Genomic DNA, 27,266 nt, shown 5'->3' with positions numbered 1-27,266 from the left:
GTTGTAATTTACCTCTATTAAAATGTTCTTACCAGCTGCTGTATGTCCTGCAGGAAGAGGCGTATTATTTCCAGTCTGACACAGTGCTCTCTGCTGCCACCTCTGTCCATATCAGGAACTGTCCAGAGCAGCAGAAAATTCTCATAAAAACCCTCTCCTGCTCTGGACAGTTCCTGTCATGGACAGAGGTGGCAGCAGAGAGCACTGTGTCAGACTGTAAGGAATACAAAACTTCATGCAGGACATACAGCAGCTAATAAGTACTGGAAGACTGGAGATTTTTTTTTTTAAAGGAGTGCATTACAAATCTGTATAACTATCTAACACCAGATGATTTGAAAGGGAAATAAAATGGTGAACAACCCCTTAAACTATGGACACCAACTGTGCCCAATGGACCTGTTGTGTCACACTGAGCCAGGCAGTGTCAGTCAGACACATATCTATGTCCACCATATACCTATGATGGATGCCTGCTATACTGCCTGTTATACTTTCCTCACAACAAGAATATGGCCCTTCAGCTGTAGCCAAACTACAATTCCCATCATGCCTAGATAGCCGGATCTAAAATGTAGGCTTCTGAGGCAGGTCTGAACAGAGCTCTATGCTGTTAGAACCGCGGCTGTTATAATGCAGAAACAAAAAACTGCCTCTAAATTCCCCTAAAGTGAAAATGGAATGAGAAGAACATGACGGCGCATGCGCCAGAAAACGGAGCCTGACTTGTGGTGACTGACAGCTTTCTAATCCCCGCCCCGGGAATGTGTTACGCTTTGTTGCCATGACTGCCGACGCTTGGTAACGGTGGAGGCGGCGCATGCGCAGAACTGTCATCGCTATGGATTGTGGGAGAGGAAAGGTTGGCCGGTGCTGAGTATACGGTACCGGAGCCTTGGAGACAAGTATACACGAAGACTAGGGATCAGGGCACCGCTCTGCCGCTAATCCTCCGGGTCCCGGCACTGAAGTCTCCCGGTCTCCGGGATGGATCCTGCGGTTGTGCGGCGTACACAGGAATCGCTTGGGAAGGTGATCAGGAAACCGCCGCTCACCGAGAAACTGCTGGGGAAGCCGCCGTTCCGGTACCTGCACGACATCCTGAGCGAGGTGAGAGGCGGTTATGGGGATAAGGGAGGGGGAGCTACCTGTGGCGTCCAGGCTGCGCGAGAACTACAACTCCCAGCATGCACCCCGTCTGTAATGGTGGGGGCTGGAGGCCTCAGCAGCTGTACTGCTACATACAGGGGGGTAGATGCAGTGGTATATATCTGTGGCTGAATGACAACTCCCAGCATATGTGGCCTGCGGCTGTCAGGGCATGCTGGGGATTGTAGTCACTGCAGCCATCTGTCTGGTCTCCCATTATTGCTGTATGGGAGAGAGGTGACAGCCCTGGGGGGCGATACTGAGCTGTAGTGGGGCATGTTCACACTCATGGTTATGTTCCACATAAAAGCTTCAGGATCTTCTGCAATATAATCTGTATGGGATAAGGGTCAGATTGCTGAGTGTGAATGAGGCCTAAAATGGTTATCCAGCGCTACAAAAACATGGCCCCTTTTCCCCTACTGTTGTCTCCAGTTCAGGTGTGGTTTGTAATTAAGCTCCATTTACTTAAAGGGATTGTACCATTAGGCCTGGGCCGACTCACCCCCAGTGGGAGGAAACCCCCACCCATCTATCATATGATTCTAATGGAGCCGCGTCAAAGAGGGGTGGGGGGTTCCTCCCACTGGGGGTGAGTCGGCCTGCCTCCAGTGCTTCAGCCCAGGCCTAATGGTACAATCCCTTTAAATGGAACTGAGTTTCAAAACCCCACCCAAACTGGAGACAACAGTAGGGGGACAGTGGCCATGTTTTTGTAGCACTGGATAACCCCTTAAAGGGGTTGTCCGGCGATAAAAAATTATTCACAGAATAACACACATTACAAAGTTATACAACTTTGTAATGTATGTTATGTCTGTGAATGGCCCCCTTCCCCGTGTCCCACCACCCCCACCCGTGTACCCGGAAGTGTGGTGCGCTATACTCACTTGTCACGTGCCGACCACGGTCTCCGATCCTCAGCAGTGACGTCTTCTTCGGGCGGCCGGCGGATCTTCCCGAGTGCTGGCCGCCCTCTGCAGCGTCATCGGAAGCTCAGCCGCGATTGGCTGAGCATAACTGTGCTCAGCCAATCGCGGCTGATGACGCGGCCACGTCATCAGCTGCTCAGCCGCGATTGGCTGAGCACAGTTATGCTCAGCCAATCGCGGCTGAGCTTCGGATGACGCTGCAGAGGGCGGCTGGCACTCGGGAAGATCCGCCGGCCTCCCGAAGAAGACGTCACTGCTGAGGATCGGAGACCGTGGTCGGCACGTGACAGGTATGTATAGCGCACCACACTTCCGGGTACACGGGTGGGGGTGGTGGGACACGGGGAAGGGGGCCATTCACAGACATAACATACATTACAAAGTTGTATAACTTTGTAATGTGTGTTATTCTGTGAATAATTTTTTATCGCCGGACAACCCCTTTAAAGTGAGGAGTCTCTCATACCCCTTCCAGCATGTTCTCCACTATGGCCAGGAGATGTTGTAGTCCGCCTGCCGGGAATAACAGAGTAACCCGCATGTAATGGGCAGGATCTGCAGCGTGTCACTTGTAGTGTGGGATCCACCGCTGATTTCTCGTAGATTTTCTCACTTGCCCTGTGGATCCTGAAGATTGCAGGACATAGACTGATTACTTCTTATACATAGGCCAATAATGAAGCCATTAGAAATGGAGGTGTATAGAGGCTTATGGTCCTGATATTCTACAAACTTACTATAGGGAAGCCCCAATAAATAATCAAACTATTATACGATCTAAGCAGTATTATTCCTCTACAATAGATCTGATCACATCCATAACCCAGGTTTAATAACCTCAGCAGAATTACAGGGATCTATTAGTGCTCTAATGTGTCCATATTACACTGGACTAGAACCAGCATTACTCTGACCTGACTACTAGTGATGAGCGAACATCGGAAAAATGTCCTGGTTTGGCCACGTGGCTGAACGCAAAGACTTGGCAGCGCCCGGTGTCTGAAGACGTTGTATGCATTCTTAGGGCTGCCAGGAAGCCCGTGGCTGTATCCATGTTTTCCAGGACTCCCTCTGGCAGCATCTAACGCTAGGAGCTGAATGCTGAAGCAAGCCATGAGGCAGTGTTCACACCTTTGCAGTTTAGTAAGACTGTGTTCCCACATTGTGGTTGCGGCCCTGTCTCACGCAGTGAGTGCAGTATGGGGATAGACTTTATGTTTGGTAATATAATAGGAGCCTACTTGAATATGTGTCTTAATTGACTGTCTGTACCATGTGATCAGCCTTACCAGGCTAAATCTGATCATTTATGAAAAGAAAACCAGCTGTGATGAAGCCCGGTAATGATGATCATGTGACAAAGTCCAGTCAGACAGTTTAAACAAGTTAGCAGACACATATAATCAGTTAGGCTGTAGTTATGTAAAGAGGGAAATGCAACAAAACTGTCAATGTGTGAACACTGCCTATATCAATTTTTTTGCAGCTGGTTTAGTTTCTTAACCTCTTAGACGGCGTATTTAAAGGGGTTATTCAAAGATTAAGTGGAGCTGTTACTTAAACAAAAAGATAGATACAGACAGTAGGGGGGCAGGGTGTTCAGACTGTTTGCTAAAACAAGCTGGGAGAAGTGCTTAGCTGAGCACTTCTCTTCCTGCCCTCTGTGCCCACAGCACAAATCGGTCCCATAGACTAAGGGGTCATTCACATATCCTGTGCTGAGCACTGAATTCTGAATACTTGAAAGCCCTTTAGGCAGGGAATGGAGCTGTGACCGAGCATTCTCACTGGCCCTGAATTCACCTGGGGGACAATTGACCTTTGTTCTTGTGAACGGTGGGGTCTCAGTGGTCATACCTCCACCTGTGAGATAGTTATTACATATCCTTTGTATAGGGGGTAATTTTTATTCTTGGGATTATTACAATGGTGCCTTGGATTACGAGCATAATTCGTTCCGGGACCGTGCTTGTAATCCAAATCCACTCTTAAACCAAAACAAATTTTCCCATAAGAAATCACTGAAATGCAGACAATTGGTTCCACACCCCAAAAATAATGATTTTTTTTATTCTGAATAACATGTAAAACAAATGAGACAAAGATTTAGGAACAGCTGAATATGTGATATTATAAGTTACTGTACAGTATAACAATCAGCATGTGGAGTATAATGTATAGTAAGAGCATAAACCTGAGAAACAGCAGCAGCTTGTAGATACAGGATGAAACTGCAGATCCCCATAATGGAGAGGATGGGAAACACAAGGGCTGACAGAGACTGCAGGGAGTATGAAGGAATGAGCAGGGCAGATGTGGGCACATACATGCAGCACTCTCTGTCCGGGGAGAGAGGGGTTACAGCTATGGAGAGATTACCCCCCCCCCCCCCACAGTCCTGTCCCCTGATGTAAGCCCCAGCCTGAAGTGGATCTCCTATGATTTGGAAGGTGAGGGAGACTTCCTGGGTCAGAGTACAGTGCTGTAGACCCTGCTATGCAGACCATGCCCCTCCCCTGCTCCCCCTCCCACCCAGTACAGGGAGCTCTTACACCAAAGCAATGCTCCTAAACTGTGAGCTCTTAAACCAAAACGCTCTTAATCCAAGTTACTCTTAAACCAAGGTACCACTGTATATATTTTTACTACAGTAATTTTATACCACTAACATGATTCTTATGTCTTTGGCCCCTTAGTCATTAATTTTTTATTGATCTTTTTCTTACTTTGTGTTTTAGGTGATTAGAACAACTGGTTTTTTAAAGGGTTTGTACACAGAATCTGAACTGAGATCGGATAACGTGAAGGTAAGTAGTCACAACATTATTCTTCCTGATTGGTATTTGTCACGGTATTGGTATTACACGGAGAAGTAATCTACTGAATCAGCCAATGGCAACAATCATGGCCTTTTGGTCGGGTCTTTTGGTCCTGCCTATAAATGATCATCCGCTGACCGCGCATCGCTATGTGTGATAGTGTTGCGTAGCCAACGGCTGATGCCAGTGTAGAGAAAATAAAAATAAATAAACTTTATACATTCCTGGTTATGGCTTCTGCCCGCTCAAAGCTGCCGCTGAAGCTTCTACACTGGTCTTTGCGGTCCATAGCGTTTACCTGTCTCAGCCAGTGACCATGTCCGCACAGTCTTGCTGCACGATTATCGAGCTGTGTAATAGAATGATTTGCTGAGCTTCGATCTAGCAGATCAGTCTTCATTTACATTGGTGATCGGGCGATTAGGGCTCATACACAATGCCCATGAGGTTATATGTGTTTATACTGCACCTCTGAAGGCCTCAGAACTCACATGCAGGTGAATCCATGACTTGTAGAGCTGTATAGGCTCCAGTTAGCCACATCTGGCTGTATGCTAGTTTATGGTAAAATCCACTCTTAGAGCTTCTTCTGTACATCATATCATGTACAAAAGGGACGAAGAGCGCCATTCATCCTAGGGAGAGAGACAAAATGGAGAGGAAATCTAGCTTGTACTTTTTCCTGACAACCCCAAATATGCAAGAAAAAATGACTCTTTAGTGAGCCAGTAATACCACTACATATAAGCTGCTCTGCTTCATATAGCATTCACTCCTAGAGGAATTACCTCTATAAGGTAAGGGTTAAAACCTAAAGAGCCAGGTAGCCAAAGCTTCTAGTTCACTGTATTTTACTGTGCCACAAAAAGTATACAGTATACATTGGGGACAGATCAAACATAGTCACTATCTTCAGTGGCTTTAATGCCACTTTGTCCGTGCGATCTTATGCGACGTGTTTACGTTCTCCTCCATGGCGTCTGTTGAAGGGAGGCACCATGATTTATTGTCACCCAGACAAAGCTTTGCTGACTCCATTGGTCACAATGAACCTACAGGGTCCTGCTGACATCTGTAAAGACTTCATTATGTTTTTATTTCCCAGCCTTCCTTGTCTTTTCCCACACAACCCCTTTAAATCTATAAAGTGTACACTGTTCTGTATAGAAGTCCGATACAGCCTAATAATCGTATTACATGAAGTGCGATCCTGTTCTTTTTGCTTTGTATCCACACCATAGATTTACCTATATGTAAATAAGTGATGTTATCCGTGGAAATGATTCCACGCCTGACAACATGGCACATGCACATTCCTCAGCTATCACTTACATGGCAACCGCCATATAAACTGTTGTTGCCCAGTTACTGTGGAATACAAGGGCAAGCTACCGTGGCTGATATTAATGGGAAGCTGCCAGGGTGGAACAATTGTAAGAACAATTGCAAAGTTTCCTAGTAGATTTATATACGTACTGTATCCATTCTGAACAACCTGCGGACTATTAAAGGGAATCTTGCAGCACTGTAAGATGCATAGAGCTAACCACAGTGTTCGATAGCTGCTAGGGAAATAAATTAAAAGGTACTGGTGGTTCATTTAAAATTTATAAAATCTCTTTTTTGTTCTACATTCAAGTGTCAAAGAGGCGGTGCCAAGCTGCTCCATTGCAACTGCTTGGCATAAGTCCTTGCTCCTCCTCCACTTCTTGGCTGACATGACTGTAGTGATTTCCCATGCCTGCGCCCTGGGTGAGATTATTAGCCACAGCTCAGATTGGCGTTTACTGCACAGTATTTTAGTATAGTGCTCTGCTTAAAGTCAAGCCCTGGACATCAGTCAAAGAGGGTGTTCGAGGAGGCGTGCCAAGGTGCGGCACTTCAGCAGCTTGGCACCACCTTTTTGACACTTAAAATGTACCTGTCATACTGGCCCGCTGTCTGATCAGTAGTGAGTTCCCCTGTTAGGGTACGTTCGCACTGAGTAAAAGAGGCGGAATTCTGTGGCAGAACTTTCCTCATTGTCCCATAGCCCATCTATGGGAGAGCGCGTCCTTCTTTAAGCGCCTGACACTGAGCACCGCCGTATTTGGTCAGTGTGAACATACCCTTAAACTGAAGGTCGGGTCTCCTTGGATACCAGCACACAATGAGACCATAGTGCATGTGACCTCGCATTACGGTCTCATTGTGTGTTGGCATACAAGGAGACATGACCTTCGGGTTAACTGAGGAACTCGGCGCTGATCCGGTAGCGGTCTGGCATAATAGGTACATTTTAAATGTGAAATAAAAAGGCTTTTTTTTTTTTACTTTTTGATGAACCACCAGCTCCATGAATGGTATGAATTGATTTATTTCCCTAGCAACTATCCAACACTGTGGTCAGCTCTATGCATCCTGTAGAGCTGAGAGATTCCCTTTAAGCAGTATGCTATGAATGTGGACAGACAGGGTAGCTGATTACATAAAATAGATAAGAATTTTCTGCAGGAAGGAAGTGACTGGTGTGTTAACAGGGGTGGTCAGAGTGTTTTGTAAAGTACCTGCAGTACATGTCATACAAGATTAAAAAAAAAAATACAAAAACAGAGTTGTCATCTCTCATCTCCCCCACTGATCCAACACTGAGGCTCCAGTGGTCACTGGTCGCTGTTTCCGGCAGCAATGACGTCATTACGTACAACCACATGAGACTACAGAGGCAGGTGATTGGCTACTGAGGTTACCTAGATGTATGTGATGTCATGACTGCAGGAAAGTAAAGAAAGACTGGCAGAGATGACTGGACCATCATCACTAGTTTATACTACCCTGAGATAGGACAGCAGGAACCTACTGACAGTCTCTTTAATTTTTAAATTCTGAAATAATCTCTTTGTGATGAGGATTGCATATACCCCTGTGCTGCTCCCAATATTAGTGTAACATGAATGGGCATACGGCAGGAATGGTGGTCAGTGTAACAGTGTTGTACACAGTGGCACCAAGTGACCGTGATTCTGCAATAAAAGTGCTGTTAATGATGGGATATAATCCTGCCTTCAGCCTAGAAGTAAGCTGGACTAATCCGCAGCCTGTTAGACTAAGGTCATCACAAAGTTTGCACGGAATCCAGGGAGCGTTTCAGTCCATTCAGTAAAGTGACTGTCAGCGCCTCCTCTGGTCCCCTGTCCAGTTATGGAGGCTGATTGTATACAGATGCTGGGCACCTCTTCTCCGATGACAGTAAAGGCTGTCTTGTCACTCATTATATATATTGCTTAGTGATGGTTCACAGTGGTCAGTCATTGTAGTTGTCCTCCCTGGTCTACATATTCCACTGTACTTTATGATCCATCCTTGACATCCAGTGACAACCCATTTCTTATAAGCTCAGATACTTTCATGTCTATATCATTTGCTAGAAACACCCCATATTATTTCTGTCTCTTAGGATAAAGATGCCAAAATCAGCTTCTTACAGAAGGCAATAGATGTCGTCACTCTGGTCTCCGGGGAACCCCTTGCAGTCAAGCCAGCTCGTATTGTGGCAGGACATGAACCAGACAAAACCAATGAGTTCCTACAAGCCATAGGAAAATGCTGTTTGAATAAAGTAAGTATCTGATGTCACTAGTCATTAAAAAAAAAAAATTAAAATTTTTTGACACATCACATAGGTATATCAAAAGTTTTCATTGGTCAGGGGTTCAGTGCTTAGATCCCCACCAATTGCTAGACATAGCTAGAAGAAGTGCACAGCTATGTAAGGTTGAGGATATCAAGCGTATGGAGGACCTCACGGCTCACCTATACAATCGCTCCCCCCCTGCTTTTTATGCACCTGGTTCTATTGGGACCGATTTACACAAACAGATGATTACAGATCGGTCTTAGCTCAGTGAGGGGGTTGCCTACCCCCTCAACCCCCCTCACCCTCTTTTTTTATTTATTTATATTTAATTAATTAATACATTTTTTATTTATTAAAATTTTTATTTAATTTTTATTTATTTTTTTATTATTTATTTTTAAAGGGGTATTCCCCCCAAAATTATTTTTGCATTAATACATTGCCCATCCGTAGCTTTACATCTTTCCAATATAAAGTTATTATGGATTCTGCACAGTTTTGCTGTTATCTAGGTGCATTCACCCCCACTAAATTCATAGAATCATCATATCTGAGTCCAACCCGACACCACTCCCTGCTCCTGGCCTCCACCCTCCATGTCGGCATCACGTGTCCTCAGTCTCTTCAATGGGCCGGGTTAGCGCTTCTAACTAGAGATGAGCGAACCGGGAGCGAACGATCGGCATTTGATTAGCGGGGGCTGCTGAACTTGGATAAAGCTCTAAGGTTGTCTGTAAAACATGGGTACAGCCAATGACTATATCCATATTTTCCACATAGCCTTAGGGTTTTATCCAACTTCAGCAGCCACCGCTAATCAAATGCCAAAAGTTCGGGTTCGGATGGACTCAAGCATGCTTAAGGTTCGCTCATCTCTACTTCTAACCCATTCCACTGAAGAGACGGAGGATAGCTACAGTCCCGCTCAGCTTCCTCCAGTGCTGCTGTGACCCCCTCCCCACACACACATCCAACCATGCCGGCTCCTGTCAGCGCCCCCGATGCGCCCCTGTGCTGTGACATCCCCCCCTCCCACATCCAACCATGCCCGCTTCTGTGCTGTGACACCCTCCTGCCTCCCAAATCCAGCCATGCACGCTCCTGTGATTCCCCCTGCCCGCTCCAGCCATTCCCGCACCCTCCCACATCCAACCATGCCCGCTCCTGTGCTGTGACACCCTTCACCCTCGCTCACTCCCGCACTCTGTGCCCCCCCCCCACTCACCCCGCACAGCCGCCCCCCCCCAAACCCCCAATAGCCCCCTGACCCCCTGCTTCAACTACCTCACTAACTCAATGCTTAGTGAGGTAACAGAGTTGAGGTAGTGAGAAAGAATTTCACTTTCTCAACTCTGCTATTCCTCTAACTCAACTCTGCTACCTATCTACCTCACCTCACCTACATCGTGGACCAATCAAGCATAAGCATTTCATGATGGGAGATGTAGTTTTCTGGCCAGAGCCATGTTGGATATAAATCAGCTTTAAGAAAAACTTGTAACTATGGAACGGCAGCAGCTAGAAAGACGGGTGACGGCTTAAAATACTCAGGGGGCCTTGGTGAGTAAGACTGGTTCGGTTTTTTTGCTCTTGGAGGGAATACCCCTTTAATTTATAATTTATTTACTTTTCCCTCTTTCTTTCCTCTCCTTCCTCTTCTTTTTCCTTTTCTGTCTCTTTCCTTAATGCGTTCTTGTTCTTTCCCCAGATCTTAAATTTGGGCATTTACCACCCTTATTGCTTTATTGTTGTTACCTTGCATGATTGTGTATACCTTTTTCATTATCAATGTTCTTGCCTAGGATATCTCCCTACCTGTGCCTTGTTGGCAACTGTTGTATTGTTTCTTGTATTTAATAAATTCAGAATTAAAAAAAAAAAGTGTGCAGCAGCATACTTCATGGGTAAAATAAATGGGTTATCCCAAGGCTTAAAGTTTTCACCTATCCATAACTATCCATATTATGTCCATTGATATTAATGGGCCGTCCTTCAGAACAAAAAGAGTGCTCTTTATAACTATTCTACTCAGGCTAGGGTACTGAAAGTCAGACATCCATCTATTAACCCTAATAAGGTGCTTGTATTGTATTTTGTAGCACTAATAGTAATAATAATTTCCATTTATCATGGAAATGGTGTTGTACACTTCCTGTAGTCCCACCTTTCTACCATACATTATTCTTCTTTTTAACCAGTTGTCAAGTGATGATTCCGTGAAGAGGATATTGTCAGGAGAGAAAGTAGACCTTAAAGGAAAGCCGCCATCAAGTTCCAAATCTCAGGACAAAGAAAACAGAGAAGCAAAGGATGAAGAGAGGAGAAGTCACAGGGAGAAAGAAGTAAGTTGGATTCACTATTGTGGTTTATCCTCATACAGTCTACTAGTAAATGATCAGCATAAGTATATGCAGACTTATAAAGTCTACCGACATACTGGCTTTTTAATGGGCCGTTCCTTCTGTTGCTAGAATTCAGGTCACTGTTGAGGGAATGTATTAAACTGTAGAATGATCGTTTACATGGTCATTCAGTGTAAAGCTCTTGACATTGAAGGGCAGTACAGTGGGGTAGTGGTTAGCACTGCTGCCATGCAGTTCTGGGGTCCTGGGTGCAAATCCAACCAAGGTCAGAGTCAGCCTGGAGTTTCATGTTCTCCTGATGTTTCCTTGGGTTTCTTCTGGGTTCTCTTGTGCCATCTTGTGCCAAACGTCTTCTTCGGACGGACGGCCGAGTCGCTGCCGCCTGTCCCTCCTCCACCGCATCACAACTGTGCTCAGCCGCGATTGGCTGAACACAGTTATGCTCAGCCAATCGCGGCTGAGCATCGGTTGACGCTGCAGAGGGCGGACGACATTCGGAACAGTCGGAGCTGTTCGCCGTCCGCCCGAAGAAGACGTCGCTGAATGAAGATAGAAGACTGGTGTTGGCACGTGACAGGTATGTATAGCGCACCACACTTCCGGGTACACGGGTGGGGGTGGTGGGACACTGGGAAGGGGGCCATTCACAGACATAACATACATTACAAAGTTGTATAACTTTGTAATGTGTGTTATTCTGTGAATAATTTCTGAGCGCCGCACTACCCCTTTAAGGTATATCTGCAACTGAATGCTCTGCTAATATATATATAATTTTTTTTTTTTTTTACGATAGGTGTTTGTGGCATGCAGTCACTTTTTTGTGACAATATAATTGTATAGTAGGTGACGTGGGCATATACATTAATGTGGTCTCTTGATTTAGACAAACCGTTTACTGTATAATATTGACTTATTCTTTTTTCTCGCTCTGCCTTTTAGGACAAAAGAGAAACTGAAATCAGAGAAAGGAGTGGAAGTCGAGATAGGAAGGACAGACAACCCAAAGAAGAAGAGAAAAAAGAGCGGGAAAGGAGGAAGGAAAGGGAGAGAAATGGAGAGACGGAGAGAGATGGTTTGCGAGAAGGCGAAAAAAATGAGAAGGAGAAGAACAAAGTGAGAGAATCCCGGTCAGAATCCGATAAAGAAAGAAGTAAAGATAAATCTGAGCGAGAGAAAGGCAGGGAAAGGGAGAGACGGAGTGAAGGGAGTCATGGAAAAGAGAAGGACAGAACGCGAGAGAAAGTAAGAGAGCGAGACAGAGACCAGGAACGAAACCTGGATAAAGAAAAGGATTCAGAACATCGTAGTCGTGACCGAGACAGTGATCATGGGGATCGTAGTAGGGACCGGGAGCAAGATAAGACACGGACCCGAGATAGGGACAAAGAACGCAAAAGGGAGAGAGACTCTGAGAGGGAAAGAAGGAAAGAACGTGGAGGGGATACTAATCACCATACCGAAAGGGAAGAAAAGCCACAAGATGAAGAAAGGACAGAACGAAAGGTAACATGAGCTACCATTATTGGGGTGCTGGGGCACGGTTGTGATATGGCATCTGCCCTGCATGTATTTAAACAAGGGGCAGCTGCCTATAACTATATGGCTGGTAAAAGAAAGCCTTGATTTACCTTTCAGCCACAGTGTGGACCCTCTGAAGGAGGCAGGCATGCTCTGGATGTATGCACATAGCGCTAGCAAAGCTTCAGGCTCACTTCCTTTGTTCCTTTTTGATGTCTCTGTTACTAGAGATAGAATTCCCCTAACAACAGACCGTTAACAGCAGTCGCAGGGAAATGAGACACCATTTTCTGGGCTAATAAGTAATTTTTTTGGTAAATGAAGTGTATTACAAATCTTAAAGATCCTATAGGCTTCACATGGGAGCAACCATTTAAATTCATCCCTAATTAATAATCCTGATTTTGACAATGAGACATTGCTGTTGTATGTGTCTTGAACCTTCCTTTGCTCCGTTTATACTAATGACTTTGACCTATCTCACTCCTTTATTATAATTTGCCTGCCAAGATACATCTTAACATATTCTGTCCGATCCCTTGCCTGTCTGGAGCCTTGTTGAAATTATATTTTTAATATGACCAGCAGGGGGTGCAGCAGTTCTTCCTCCAAAACACCTCCGTGCCATTTCATGGATTTGCTGTTACTTCCATTACTTTGCAGTGATAAGTTCTGGTGATGTATATGCCCGCCCGTCACTTCCAGTAGATGCAAGTGACATAGAGCTTTTCTCTGGAGCTTGGCGCCCTCATGGCTGTAGCGTGTTGCTGAGCAGCAGCCCAAACATACTCAGGCCACAGCTTAGCAAACAGCAGGGTCAGACAGTCATTCATTGGGGAGAGTGAAGGACTCTAGAGATTAATTACAATGGGAAACTCTACTATTCGCTGGGACCTAAATATCAGGTATGACTTAGTATTACTGCTGAGGCTGTGCGAGGGCAGATATTTTTTCCCCATAGAAAACCATTACAGTCTGAGTACTTTATTACACCTCTTTCAGGCCTAATTGTATCCATTGTCTCCTTACACTCAGGGATTCCCTTGTTCTGTCTGATATTCAGTCCTGTTATTCAAATGGCACTTCAAGAGTTTTTCTTTTCCCTCTTAATATGCAGGAACCTTTTCCGCCTCCTTAATGTTCATTGAAAGTAGATTTTAGAACCTTCTATAGTGAGATATAAAAGGCTGAAGTTAAAGGGAGTATGTCCGCAGATTTATGCTGCATTTACTACAGACAGCATGAAATAGCAACAGCCTCCTGCATTACAGTGTACTACATTTTATCCCTATAGCCAGCTTAGGGTAAGGTACGGATTCTCATTGAGGAGACTCTGTGGTGTATGGGGGGGGGGGGGGAAGTATGCAAATTAACATATACATGTCAATCAAATCCCAATCATTTAACCACCTAGGTGCTGCAGTCAGTTACTACTGTGGCATCTAGGTGGTTAGAAGTTACATGCTGGTCCCACCCCTCCACCCATCTTAAAGTGTAACTCTCATTTAAAACAGCTTTGCAGAAATCGTATAGTACAAGCAATTTTAAGAAACTCTTTAATAGGTTTTATTAGTCAAAAAAGTTTTTTTTCTGTACTCAAAAAGCTGTTTTCCAGAGAAGGGAAGTGAAGTGGTTTGCTTTGTCTATTATAACCTATGGAGGGAGGAGGAGCCTAAGGGGATGAGTGAACAGGAAGAGGAGGCAAACAGCCTGTGCACTTTGGAGATTCTCTGGGCAAATAAAATGCTTCACACGTCACACTGCTTAGTGCTGGTCTGGGAACTTGGTGAGGTAAGATTGCAGGATGTTGTGCTGTGCTGGCTCCTATACACAGGCTGGTTCCCTCCCTGCTCACTCACCCCTCCATAGACTATAATGGATACAGCAGACCTATACTATTGATTTCTGCTAATTTGTTTTTAAATTACAGTTACACTTTAAGGAACTGCCTGTGAATGGATAAATGTGTGTGTGTGTATATATATATATATATATATATATAGTATCTGTTCATTTAGAGTGTATAATAATTCAGAAACTCACAAATGTTACAGATTTTATTCTTTTATTCTTTACTGTGGACCAGTGTGATTTAGTTTACCATAAGCCATAATATTTGACTAGGATGTGGTGGCCAGGCTTCTGGTGTTGGGGGCATGCCATGGGATGGGCTGGTGCCACAAGGTTGCTTTAACCAGCCAGCCTGCCTTGGACAGGGTATATGATATAGGTTATAACTGGACAAAGTTAAAACGTACACATTTTTATCTTCAAACTAAAATATTACGTAGAGTATTACGTTGAGTATTCCAACGTATTTTAAAGAATGATGTTCTTAAATGAGATTTTCTGACTTATATGATTGGTGACCTAGCCATAGAATAGGCCATGAATCGCTGCTTCGTGGAGTGCTGACAGCCAGCACCCCTGCCAATCTGCTGTTTGGTCCCTGTACTACACAGTAAGTAGGATCGGAAACGCTGTGCTGTTCATTGTATATACGAGTTGGTGTAAAGTAATGCAGGGTGCCACTGCCAAATGGCTATGGATAGGTATGTATAGTCCTGAAATATCCTTACTATCATGAAATAATCCTATTTCAGTGAATGTTTTTTTTAGGTATACAGCCCTATACTGTTTTCAGATATACCGTATACAGTCCTACAGTTTCTATGCCAGCCAATAGTCTAGTATTCTCCTGTGTCCATATTCTCCAGTGTCATATGCTCTGTTACTTACATCTCAGAGATCTGATGGACTGATCTGTCTTTTTACAGCATAAAGCATCAGAGGAGTCTACAAGGAAAACCTCAGAGGTCTCAGGGGAGGAGAAGCTCATTGCAGATAAAGAGGTATGTGTACAGCAGTGCACCAACCACCGTGTTCCATCTATAATGTACAAAGGAGGTTGTATGAACATTCCGTCCCATCCAGAGAATTGGCCTAAGATTGTGTTAGCAATATCGCTTCTAATCCGGTCCCTTAGTCTCAGAGACATAAAAGTTTATTACGATATAAATATTCAGCTCTTGTTAAAGGATAGTTTAGAGGAAGATGCTGGTTTTAGATGTTTTTCATTAAAAATTTATGTTAATTAGGAAAAGGGAAACAGCCGAACTCCATATTGAGAAACATCTTGCCAGTTTCATTGCAATATGCGAGTTGCCAGTGGTCTGGAGATTAGGATGGTATAGTTATTGCTGCGCCGTGCATAGGATAGTACTGTGCATTATGTCACTGTACGTTGTCATTGTAATAATTGTGTTTGTTTTTGCATCGTCCATGGAGTCCTCTCATGCTGGAGATGAGGTACACACTGCGCTAGTTGTGCTAGGCGAATGTAGATCATTGTTGATATGTTTGCGCTTTTACAGTTCCTAAACACAAGTGTATAAATTATAGAAGTTTGCTATCTTATTTTTACATATTAATCTTCTATAATCTTCATTATTTTTTATAGAAACCCCCTGTCCAATCAAAAACCTCACGACCATCAGCCTCAAAACTGCGAGAGAGAAGACCAGCAAAACCTGCAGGGGAAGGTGAGGTTTAACTTCTCTGTACATAAAATACTGTAAAATGGAAATGAGACATTGAAACGTTCTTGGGGAAAGAAGAAATCACGTGTGATGTGGTATATTTTTATTAAAGTAAATGGGAGCTGCGCTGCAGTTACCTTCTGCCACCACTACCCACTGTATGGCGCCAAGGCTTCCAGCTCCTTATATTATTTATGTCTAGGTGCCATGGCTGTCTGCTGTTTGAACACTGCCGATCATCTGTTGGATAAGCCAGCAACAATTTTTTTCTTTTTGTTCACTATTGTTCAGTGTATTTTGTTTTACCCCAGCTCATCTGCATCCATACATTTAGACCACCAGAAAATTGGTGGGAAAAGGGTAATAAGCCGCTGCCATACACTTCTGGTGGCAGCATATTTCTCCTGAAAACAGAAGATCAGGCATGCTGAAATCTAGCAAGTTTGATCTTTCCCTACTTTGAAATTAGGTGTTGGAGGAGAGTTTAAACACCCTCATAGACAATAGGAGGCCTTCTGGTCCAGCCACAATGAAAGGATTTGCACCATCTGATGTATATTGACACCCAAAGTTACAGCTTGGTAAAATTTTACCTTTTCTTATATTCCAGGAGAGACGGCAAGTGATGAAGGTAAGATCCTTTGTAGCATCAATTTGGTCAACAAATTTATTTGTAAGAAAACCTGTCATGGCCTATACCTTTAAGGGGTATTGTGACTTAAACTAGGGAATAAATAAATTCAGGATGCCCCTTTATATGAATAAAAAAGGCGAACAACAGTTTATGGCTGTGTTCACACAGTGTCGAAATGACGACCATAATTCAGAACGGGGATCGGGGCTACCTGACCGAAGTCCCATAAATGTGAATAAAGAGAGCAGCTCACATGTCTCTATATGTCACATTCTTCTCTATTTAGTCTTCATGTTGTACATAGAGATGAGCGAACTCCAGTGTGCAGTATTTGATATGATCTCTAGTTGTATACTTGGACAGAACGAGCATTATAACCCCTTCCCGCAAATGGACGTGCCGGTACGTCCAAATCTGCACACCGTTCCGGCAGATGGACGTGCTGGCATGTCACAGGGATGACACGGGCGCAGGAGCTGCACCCGTGCCATCCGTGTGGGGGCCCGGCTGTCCGTCGGCACCTGCTGCAACTGCCGATATCCGGATCTCGGCAGTTAACTCTATAGGTGCTGTGATCAGTGCGATCGCAGCACCTATAATGCTGCAAGAAGGGAGTGCGGTGAGATTGCACAGCTGTGCGGTGAGATTGCACAGCTGTGCGGTGAGATTGCACAGCCCCGATGGAGCTGTGACGTCAGGAGGCTTCCCCGAAGCCTCCTGGTGTCACAGCTACGAAAGCTGATTAGGCTCAGCCTAAGGCGGAATCGGAAAGAAAAGTTATAGCATTGCGTAGCTATAACCGCATAAAGTGAGACAGGTTGGATTTTTAAAAATTGGCTCTGGTCCTGAAGGCCAAAATCAGTCAAGTCCTGAAGGGGTTAAGGAGCAACACTTGGCATAGTATTTATTGTTCATTACATTAAACATAGTTTGGTGGTTGATTTGTCTTTTTTTTTGTCCTTAGAGGGTGGAGCTACAGAGTTGCAGAACTCGGACAATCACGATGTTGCAGAGACAAATATTGCCGCCCAGAGGTAAGTCCTCAATGATCAGTGATTGGATGGGGATCAGTGCAAGAATGTAAATGTTTAATGACTATATTTTAACTGTTATAGGAAAATCCCTCGACCTGGAAGCGCTCGACCAGCCCCACCAAGAGTCCGACGTCAAGCCAGTGCAGAAGTCGTCATTCCAGAGAGGTGGGTAGGGGTTTTGCCAGAGAGTATATGTCAGCAGGAATATGTACAAACAAAATTAGACATTACAGATGTTACACATAAAGAGCATTAGGGTGAAGAAAGTGTGGGAGATACTATTGAATGAAGTGCCTGCCTGAAAAGCTGTGTGTTTAGGGCATACTTAAAGGGGCAAAAGTTTTTACATACTGTTGTAAGTATATAGAAAACAATAAAGAAGCTAGGCTTCCTCTCTGCACTCCCTCAGTGTCCTCCTATGGGTGGAGGCGGGATCGTTCAGCAGGGAACCCACAGGAGGACACCAGGAGAGAGGTAAGCATAGACTATTGTTTTCTGTGTACTTGCCACAGTATATAAAAACTTTTCCCACAACGGATAACCCCTTTAAGGAGAATTCCCATCGATTTTAAAAAGACAGGGAGGTATGGAAAAATAATAAGGCAAAATTCACCAGTTCCAGTGCTTCCGTTGCCACTTTCCTTGGTCCTGCTGACCACCACTGGAAGTCTTTTTGCTGGAAACTGGGTTTGTCATGTACCCATCTCTTCCAGCTGCAACATCTGAGTGGGAAATCGCTTAGCCTGGTACGTGACATTGCAGCTGGAATGTTGTTATTTTTGTTTTTTATTTGGTGGGACTTCTTATTTTTAGAAGAATTACCTTTCCTTGCTCCCCAACGGTCCACTACCACTTTAGTGCTCTCTGTGAAATATAACTTCCCCTGTAATAGCGCTGCTGCTGCATGGTGGCCATCTGTGGTATTACTTGTATGTCTGTTTATTAAAAATGTCTTTACAGAGTCAGCAGTGGAAAAGGTGTATCCAATGTGATTGTTGATAAGCGAAAAGATGATGGTGATGACGACGACAATGAGTTTGTGGTGGAAGAAGCTTCTCCCCAGTTGTCAGAGATGCCCAAAATGGAACTAGTGAGTAACAGTGGACAACAAAGCTGTGTCCAGTGATAGTTACCACCGTTACTACATTGTTACTACTACCATAGTTACTACATTGAAAATTCTTACCTGGCTTCTTTTATTTAGGAGCCAGAACTGGATCTCCCAGGAGATGAGAAACATGGTAAGTGCTGGTATGGTACTGCAGCTCTTTTATATTTTAGATCATGGAATTATGCAGAAAGCAGTATTTTAAAAAAAACAAAAACAAAAAAAAACATTATGCTATGCTGTGTATGGTAATATGCATTATAGATAAAGATATCTAATGGCCAGATTGATCCTTTGAACCTTTGAAGTGGGCTATGATTGTCAGTATTGTGGATCCAGGCTGACTGCAGGACACGCTGTAAAAATCCTGCCCGCACACTGTCAGTCCCCGGTCTGCATATGAACACACAGGGGGAGGTTTATCAAACATGCTGTAAAGTGAAACTGGCTCAGTTGCCCCTAGCAACCAATCAGATTCCATCTTTCATTTTCTAAGTAGTCTGTGAGGGAAAAAAAAGTGGAATCTGATTGGTTTCTAGGGGCAGTTGAGCCAGTTCCACTTTACACCATGTTTGATAAATCTCCCCCTGTGTACAGGCAGCATTTTTACAGTGTGTCCTGTCTGAAATTGAAGGAACACTTTAAAGAGTATTGATTTATAACTGAATCTACACAGCTGCTTGTTCCATTGTGCAATGGACATTACTAGTCCTTAGTAGAGATGAGCGATCGTTCGGTATTTGATTAGCTGGGGCTGCTGAATTTAGATAAAGCTCTAATGTTGTCTGGAAAACATGGATACAGCCAATGACTATATCCATGATTTCCACATAGCCTTAGGGCTTTATCCAACTTCAGCAGCCACCACTAATCAAATGCCGAAAGGTTCGGGTTCGGATCGACATGCTCCAGGTTCGCTCATCTCTAGTCCTTAGTGAATAAGCATGCGCTCTAAAAGGTGAGAGTAGGTAAGCTGCTGCCAGACCGCTCCGGTGTGGTCACAGCTGCTATCTTAAAAAATACAAAAAAAGGCACCACCCCTGTGGTATTGCAGTTCAGGTCCATTCACTTCACTGGACCTGAGCTGAAAAACCACACCCAAACTGAGGAGAGAGTGCTGTTTCTGGAAGAAAGGGGACATGTTTTCCTAAGGGTCCATTTACACAGAAGATTATTTGACAGATTATCTGCCAAAGATCTGAAGCCAAAGCCAGAAACAGACTATAAACAGAGACCAGGTCATAAAGGAAAGACTGAGATTTCTCCATCTCGAATCCATTCCTGGCTTTGGCTTCAAATCTTTGGCAGATAATCTGTCAGATAATCTTTCTGTGTAAATGGACCCTAAACCTTGATAATCCCTTTAATTTTCTATCCAATTCTCATTCTGTACATGCTGAGATGTGTACATTGTGTTCTATTTTCAGGTAGTCTTGTTAAGAAAATCTTAGAAACCAAGAAAGACTATGAGTCCCGGAATGATGGAATCAGTAAGGTAAGGGCTACAAGTGAACATTTTATTATCCTCATATTGCATGTGTTGCTAAATTTTGATAATCTGATGTCTAAATAATTTTTTTTATTAAATCTGCAACAATAATTCTAATCCTTATCCTGCTGTCTAGGTGCAAATGTATTTCTCTGTGGGGGAGATTAAAGGGGTTATCCAGTGTGGGGGCACTTTTTGGGGGGGATCGGGGAGGAGGTGGCTGAAATAAAAGACGTCCACTCACCTCCCCGGTTCCAGCTCATCGCGGCGCTCCGGTCTCCGGTTTCCGGCCGCTTCCTGGTGTCTGACGCTGCCCGAGACACTACGTCTCAGGGCCGCTCAGCCACTCAGTGAAGGAGGCAGGATCAGTTTAAAGTCCGCTTGAATCCCGCCTCCTTCACTGAGTGGCTGAGCGGCCCTGAGACATAGCGTCTCGGGCGGCGTCAGACACCAGGAAGCGGCCGGGAACCGGGTACCAGAGCGCCGCGATGAGTGACCCGCCACTGGAACCGGAGAGGTGAGTGGACGTCTTTTATTTCAGCCACCTCCTCCCCGGTCCCCCCCAGAAAGTGCCCCCATGCTGGAGCACCCCTTTAATCAAACATAGTGTAAAGTGAAACTGGCTCAGTTGCCCCTAGCAACCAATCAGCTTCCACCTTTCATTCTGTGAGGAATGAAAGGTGGAATCTGATTGGTTGCTAGGGGCAACTGAGCCAGTTTCACTTTACACCATTTTTGATAAATCTCCCCCTATGACTTTATTTTTTTTGTCATAATTCAGACTATTAGGTAATGCAGCACCTATAGTATACCATGTGTGTGCTGCATCTGCACAGTCCTGTAAGATGCTATTCTTGTGCCTGGATAATGTATTGGGCTCGCTGTAGCCTGGACAGACTTCTGTTTTCATTACATACTAGTATTTTAAGTCCGTCACATGAGCACAACTTATATCCTCTCATATCGGAGACAATACACCTGTGCTCACTTTGCGGTTGGAAATCATTATCTGTAGCAGTAGCAATAGTCGTCTCTCTGGCAGCGGAGCTGATTTGACTGCGTTTAGTATATGGATCCTGAGAGATCTGCAGATCTTCAGCTGTAGAACAGAAATTATAGTTTTAATAAGCTTCCAGTTAGTGGACTCCGATGACCATGAGAACTGCCTGTATAGCTGGTGGCTAGACTCCTCTTGATACCCATTTTATGAGGCTTGTTAATCATTGATAAAAGCCTAGCATGTGGAGCCGGAGCGTGGCGTTAAGTAGTGACAAGCTTCAATGTACAGACGTGTATTATACTGTGTATTATGCAGGAACATAGATCTGCATACTGCAAAACACTGACAATGCCAATGATTGTAGTTTCAATTCATCTGCATTAGACAGACAGGGTTTGGGTGACGGGTATGGGTCCTATTACACAGATCAATCTGTGACATAGAGTAGATATCGTTCTATGTAATATAGACAACAATCTTTGGCCGATTATTGTTCCGCAAGTTTGATAGTCGCCTCTGGCACATTGCTACGTATAATAGCGATGCATGACCAACAGATGATGACAGTGTAAAGAGAATAGTAAACATTATACTTACCTGTCCAGGCTCCCCCAGTGTCCTGCTGCCTTTTCCCCATGTTTCATGCCCACTGTGGCCTTAGAATAGCTGTTGAACTGAACAAGTGTTAGGGGATGGGAGTTATAGGAGAAGTATTATTGCAGGGGTATCAAGGGACAAATAAATGAAGGATTGCCTATGCAACTGCTATGATTCTGAGCTTCAGGGACTCTTAAGGGACTTTTACTCATCCCAATTGGGGGCCATTTACAGATGCAAATGAGCGCCAATCAGCACTGACTTGCAGTACCATTACAAGGAATGATAAATCATGCAGCCGGGCTGCAGGAACGATTGCTGCATTGTTTGTGCGGCCGTCAAAGGAGAAGGCCTGGCACAGACTTTTTTTTTTTTTAACTACTGGGGAGGAGGTGGGTGAACATAACATGCACTCGCTGGCTCCAGTGCTGGGGTCCACTGTTCTCCGCTCCGGTCCCTGGCTACTTCATGGTCTAGAAAGGGGACTTGGGAAGTGATGTTCCAAGCCCGCTTAGCCTATCGGCAGCCGTAGCCAGAGACCATGAACTGGAACGGAGGACAGCAGACCCTAGTGCTGGAGCCAGGGAGGTAAGTGCATGTTGTTAGGTTCATCCACCTTCTCCCCAGCAGTTAAAAAAAAAAAAAAAAAAAAGTCTGTGCCCGGACTTTTCCTTTAACATGCATTATTATTAGCCGCACGTCTCCTGTTTACACAGATATGGTTTTGGTTCAGCCCCAGGTTTTTTTTTTTTTTTTTTTTAACTCTTTAACCCTAGACTGAGATTTGTACTTGAGGGACTTAATTTTAACATAAATTATAATAGGACAAGTGTAGTTCCCAGTTATTTGTGTTATTCCCACAGAACACCTTTAAATGTTAAAAGTTCATTAGACGGCTGTGTATTATGTCTCCTTTTGTGTTGTAGTTATAGAACTAAAGAGAATAGTAATCATTTTGACTTTGTGTTTTACCATAAAACATATTGTAATAAAGAGAAATAATTTACCATGTGCTATTATGTAATTCGGTCTCCCTGCCTAATTGACTAATTGCTGCCCCCTAGAGGAAGCTTTGCTAGCGGCAGTCTGGTAATCCATCAGAAGATGGGTGAAGTGTTCCTCTGCTCCTGAGGAGCAGCACTTACCTGATACAGATGATTAACAAAGAAGTAGTTATTTTCTTAGGGATATATTTATGACTCCCAGAGAGGGTCATGGGTATTTATTATAGCAAGATATATCATTCATATCATTATCATTTTATTACATGTTGTTTTCAAGGACAAACTACTCTTGACTGATGCTGGAAGAAAAAAAGAGAAGGATCTGGTGACAAAGGAAATAGAGAAATTGCGGGGCTCCATCCAAGTCTTGTGTCGCAGCGCTTTACCCCTGGGTAAAATGATGGACTATATCCAGGAAGACATGGACACAATGAAAAATGAACTGCAGATGTGGAGGACCGAGAACCGGCAGCATGCGGAAGTTCTTCTGCGGGAGCAAAGGTACCTATGCTAATAGGATATGGGTTCACTAAAAGGGTAAATGCACATTAGATGGAGTTTTTATGGACTTTGACGTTTACTTAAAAAATCTGCAGCGGATAACCGTACCAGCAAAGTAGATCCTTTACAAATCTCATCTAGACAATGCAGCGATATTCCTGATTGAAATTGACCTGCAGTAAAATAAAATCTGTAGCATGTCAATTTATGTCAGATTGGTGGATTTTCCCATTTGAAACCAGTAAGGAAGTTAATATCTACATCACACCCGCAACATTACTGCATCGACATGAGGCCATGCAGTGGAAAATGTCCATTGCAAATCCATCAGGTGTGCTGTTAGCCTAGGGGTTCATACAAATATATCCGAAAAACTAACTGTGGATCCATGGGAATATTATGTGGATTTGATATACAGAAGCAAAATTCTGAATAAAAACTTTAAATATTCTTGTTTCTGCAAAATTTATGAAAATATTAATTGTTAAAGGGGTTGGCCACTTTGTAGTAAAATTGTTCAGCGTACAGTATTAGTAAGGCTGGGTTTACATATATAAGTTGGCATCAGTTGCGTTTTTTGCCTAAAAACTGACCACAACTGATGTCACAACTGATGCCAAAAATGCATCAGTTGTGATCAGTTTTTTTATCCTTCTTTTTATTAAAAACCATCAGTTTCCATCAGTTGTCATGAGTTTCCATCAGTTGTCACAAGTTGCTCTCATTAGTTGACATTTTTTTTTCCAAGTATGTTTTCCTGTCATTTTCAATGGGATTTGCGGGGGAGCGCACGGGGGCTATATACTAATTGGGGGAGCTCACAGGGGGGCTATATACTACAAGGGGAGAGCGCACAGGGGGGCTATATGGGAGGGGGAGAGCGCACAGGGGGGCTATATACTATTGGGGGAGAGCGCACAGCAGGGCTGTATACTAATTGGGGGAGAGCACACAGGGAAGCTAAATATTACTGGGGGGGTAACAGGGGGGCTATATACTACTGGAGGAGAAACAGGGGGGCTATATACTACTGGAGGAGAACCGGGGGGGCGATATACTACTGGGGGACCAAGGGGGGACTATAGGGGAGGGGGAGAGCACACAGGGGGAGAGATGTGTTTATTTTGTGCTACTATTTGCCTGAACGCCGGATGCCAGAGCCGAACGGCATGCGTCCCGCACGGCTAGGCATCCGGCGCTCTATTCAATTGAATTGGTGCGGCGCCGCACCACCGGAGCAGCGGTCCGCCAGGACGCTGCAAGATGCGTCCTAACGCACCGACGGTCCGGCGATGCGGCGGCCACTAGTTCGCCGCCGCACATTTTGAACGATCCCATTGAAAACAATGGGATCAGTTCAAAGATGCGTTTCCCTCCGGCATTTTTCTCCTGCGCCGGAGGGAAACGCTGCCGCACCGCCGGACATATGTAAACCCGGCCTAACTGTACTCACTGTATATACTGACAGCAGCTCCCTGTTTACCCTTATAGAGCTAAAATCAGACTCCCCTCCTCCAGGCTGTCCTGCCCTGCTTTGTGGTGATTCTGTCCAAAAGATGGACAACATGGAGGAACATGTGACCAGGCCTCGCCCCCAGTGTCCTCCATAGGCATATACAGGCTCAGCGGTGGACACTGCGGGGCATGGTCATGTCCCTCATGTTGTCCATCTTTTGGACAGAATCACAACAGGGTAGGGCAGGGCAGCACAGCCTGGAGGAGGGGAGTCTGATTTTAGCTCTATAAGGTGACCAGGGGGCTGCTGTCAGTATATACAGTGAGTACACTTACTAATACTATACACTGAGCAATTTTACTATAAAGTGGCCATCTCCTTTAACCTCGATAATCATGTCATGTCACTGCCATATCCAGTTGCTACATTTGATTATATCTTTTCTGTGTTATCAGCGTCACCGACACAGCTGTGGACCCTCTCAAGGCAGAACTTGCTGAACTTGAGCAATTGATCAAGGAGCAGCGGGATAAGATCTGTACGGTCAAAGGGAACATACTGCGGAATGAGGAGAAAATCCAGAAGATGGTTCAGAGCATTGCAACGTCCGGCAGAGACTAATTTAATGCACTGATATTCTCACCCCATCACTCACCTACATTCTTTATATGTTTTTACGCATCCAGTCATAAAAATCTATTTATTTGGCTTTTGTTCAGGGTGAGTGTTTCTATGCTATGCATTGGCTGGGAGGTTAGCGACCATTTTCTTTGGCAGCCTCCATTCAGAAGCACTCTGCTGGTCACTGGTTGATCGTATGGCATAGATTGGTCCTACTTACTGGGCATACATTACCTTTTCCCTAGTGCACTGTAGGAGAAGTTGGCATTTTCACATTTTCTTCTGAAAATGAGTTTATGTAGTTAAGTTGCAAAGTTCCTACCCATATTTGTTTTTTGACCTAACTTGCTTTGGTGGAATTAGCCATTACTTCCGTAAGACATTGAGTCTTACTGAAAACTGATTGAAACTGGGTGCAGCTATTTAAAGGGGTATTCTGGAGTTTGGATGAAAAAATTAAAAAAGGTTGCAGGGGCTGCACACACAAAGGAACGGTAGAACACTAAAGGCCATATTAGATGGGTCGATCTGTAAGATCAGCGCTCGCTTGTTCCTCATTCCCCGCTCGCTGCTGGCACTATTACATGCACAGACATCGAGCAGGGAGCTGCAAGAGGGGCTCCCAGGATAATCTTTAGATTTTACGGGAAGCCTATAGGAGGTAGCAGTGGTCTGCTGCTGCCGCTCCTATTGCAGTGTGCCACATCATGCATGTTGGCTGATCGTTGCCTTTTAACAGGAGCTATTACACCAAACAATTATCGTAACAACCGATAATCGGCCAAGTACAGACGATAATCATTTGGTGTAATATCCCTTCAGTATATTGCAGACCACATCATACGTAGTTGACATCTCTTGTCTCAACCCACTTGTGTACTTCATATTTTTCTCCATCTCTGCTGGGCTTAGTTCCTAGTTTCCATTCTTAATTATTTCTTATACAAATAGCTCATCCTCCTATAATTCCTAGTTCTGCACCTTGACCAGCAAGCTGAGGTTGAACTATGGCAACCAGCTGTGAAAATCCCATTTTGGGACCAGTAAGTGATGAGTTATATTGGGAAGTACTGAAATTTTGATTGAGGACTTTCACTTTGTATACAGTAGTTTTTTTTTGTTACTACTAGAGCACCCTGTTAATGTCCATGGCACCCTAAAGTGAATGTCCATTATAATTCCAATTTTAATATTTTTGACAAACACAACTAAAATTTGAATAGTAATTAAAAAAAATATCATCTTATACTCCCACACTCATCTTTTCTAATAGTAGCCACCCAGTCATTGGTGCCTTCATGCAATTGTGCATTAATTTATTAAGTTTTCTATAAAAGAAGAAAAATTGTGCACAGATCACACATGCCACAAGTATGTATGTCTACATACATATTTCCATATATTCACTAATAACGAAGAAACAAAAACATGATCCCAATGCTATGCTGCTGTTGGCAGGATTGTGGCTCTATCTGGTATACAGCCTGAGCTAATGCATCCTGCAAATATATAGGGAGCCCCCCTTTTGAAGGCGTGTTACCTCTGTATTTAATATGTATGAACTGTGCACTTTGTTGAATTTTTTGAGGAAGTGTGGGGTCTGTAACCTTCACACTTTTAGCCACAATTATAAATTTTTATACTTTTTTTTTTTTAAATGCTGAAATGCACTTTGACACAAAATTGCATGAATGTTTTGGTTCTCTTTGCAAATGTCTGGAGTGTAAGAATTGTCCTGGCACCAAAAGGGTTAATATGATGCCAAGATGTAAAGCATTACTGTCATTCATATAAACTTCTGACATGTTGTCCAGATGCGTCCTGAGTGATGCCAGCAGCATAGCGCTTCCCTCCCTGGCCACCACTCTCTTCACCCCGGCCGT

General features: G+C 44.1%; 1 protein-coding gene across 1 annotated transcript; it reads left to right on the top strand.

Annotated features, from left to right (window-relative positions):
- The first annotated feature begins 805 nt into the window (after positions 1-805).
- TRAF3IP1 (TRAF3 interacting protein 1) lies at positions 806-25,471 on the top strand. The gene is made up of 15 exons (XM_069983116.1): positions 806-1,110; positions 4,820-4,888; positions 8,337-8,498; positions 10,715-10,858; positions 11,822-12,385; positions 15,178-15,252; positions 15,861-15,942; positions 16,550-16,570; positions 17,538-17,607; positions 17,689-17,772; positions 18,568-18,697; positions 18,812-18,848; positions 20,143-20,210; positions 23,083-23,306; positions 25,218-25,471. Exons 1-15 carry the CDS (start codon positions 988-990, stop codon positions 25,381-25,383), a joined length of 2,019 nt encoding a protein of 672 aa, XP_069839217.1. The 5' UTR covers positions 806-987; the 3' UTR covers positions 25,384-25,471.
- Positions 25,472-27,266: the final 1,795 nt, after the last annotated feature.

The sequence above is a fragment of the Dendropsophus ebraccatus genome, chromosome 9 (genome assembly GCF_027789765.1).
Source record: "Dendropsophus ebraccatus isolate aDenEbr1 chromosome 9, aDenEbr1.pat, whole genome shotgun sequence".
NCBI lineage: Eukaryota > Metazoa > Chordata > Amphibia > Anura > Hylidae > Dendropsophus > Dendropsophus ebraccatus.
The sequence above is the reverse complement of the archived record's forward strand: the minus strand, read 5'-3'. Positions and strand labels throughout refer to the sequence as shown.

Excerpts from the sequence above, each read along its gene's own strand:
- TRAF3IP1 (XM_069983116.1), top strand. The coding sequence starts at position 988 with ATGGATCCTGCGGTTGTGCGGCGTACACAGGAATCGCTTGGGAAGGTG. Across the intron at positions 12,386-15,177 it reads AAGAAAGGACAGAACGAAAG|CATAAAGCATCAGAGGAGTC; the intron begins GTAACATGAGCT and ends GTCTTTTTACAG. Across the intron at positions 17,773-18,567 it reads GAAGTCGTCATTCCAGAGAG|AGTCAGCAGTGGAAAAGGTG; the intron begins GTGGGTAGGGGT and ends ATGTCTTTACAG.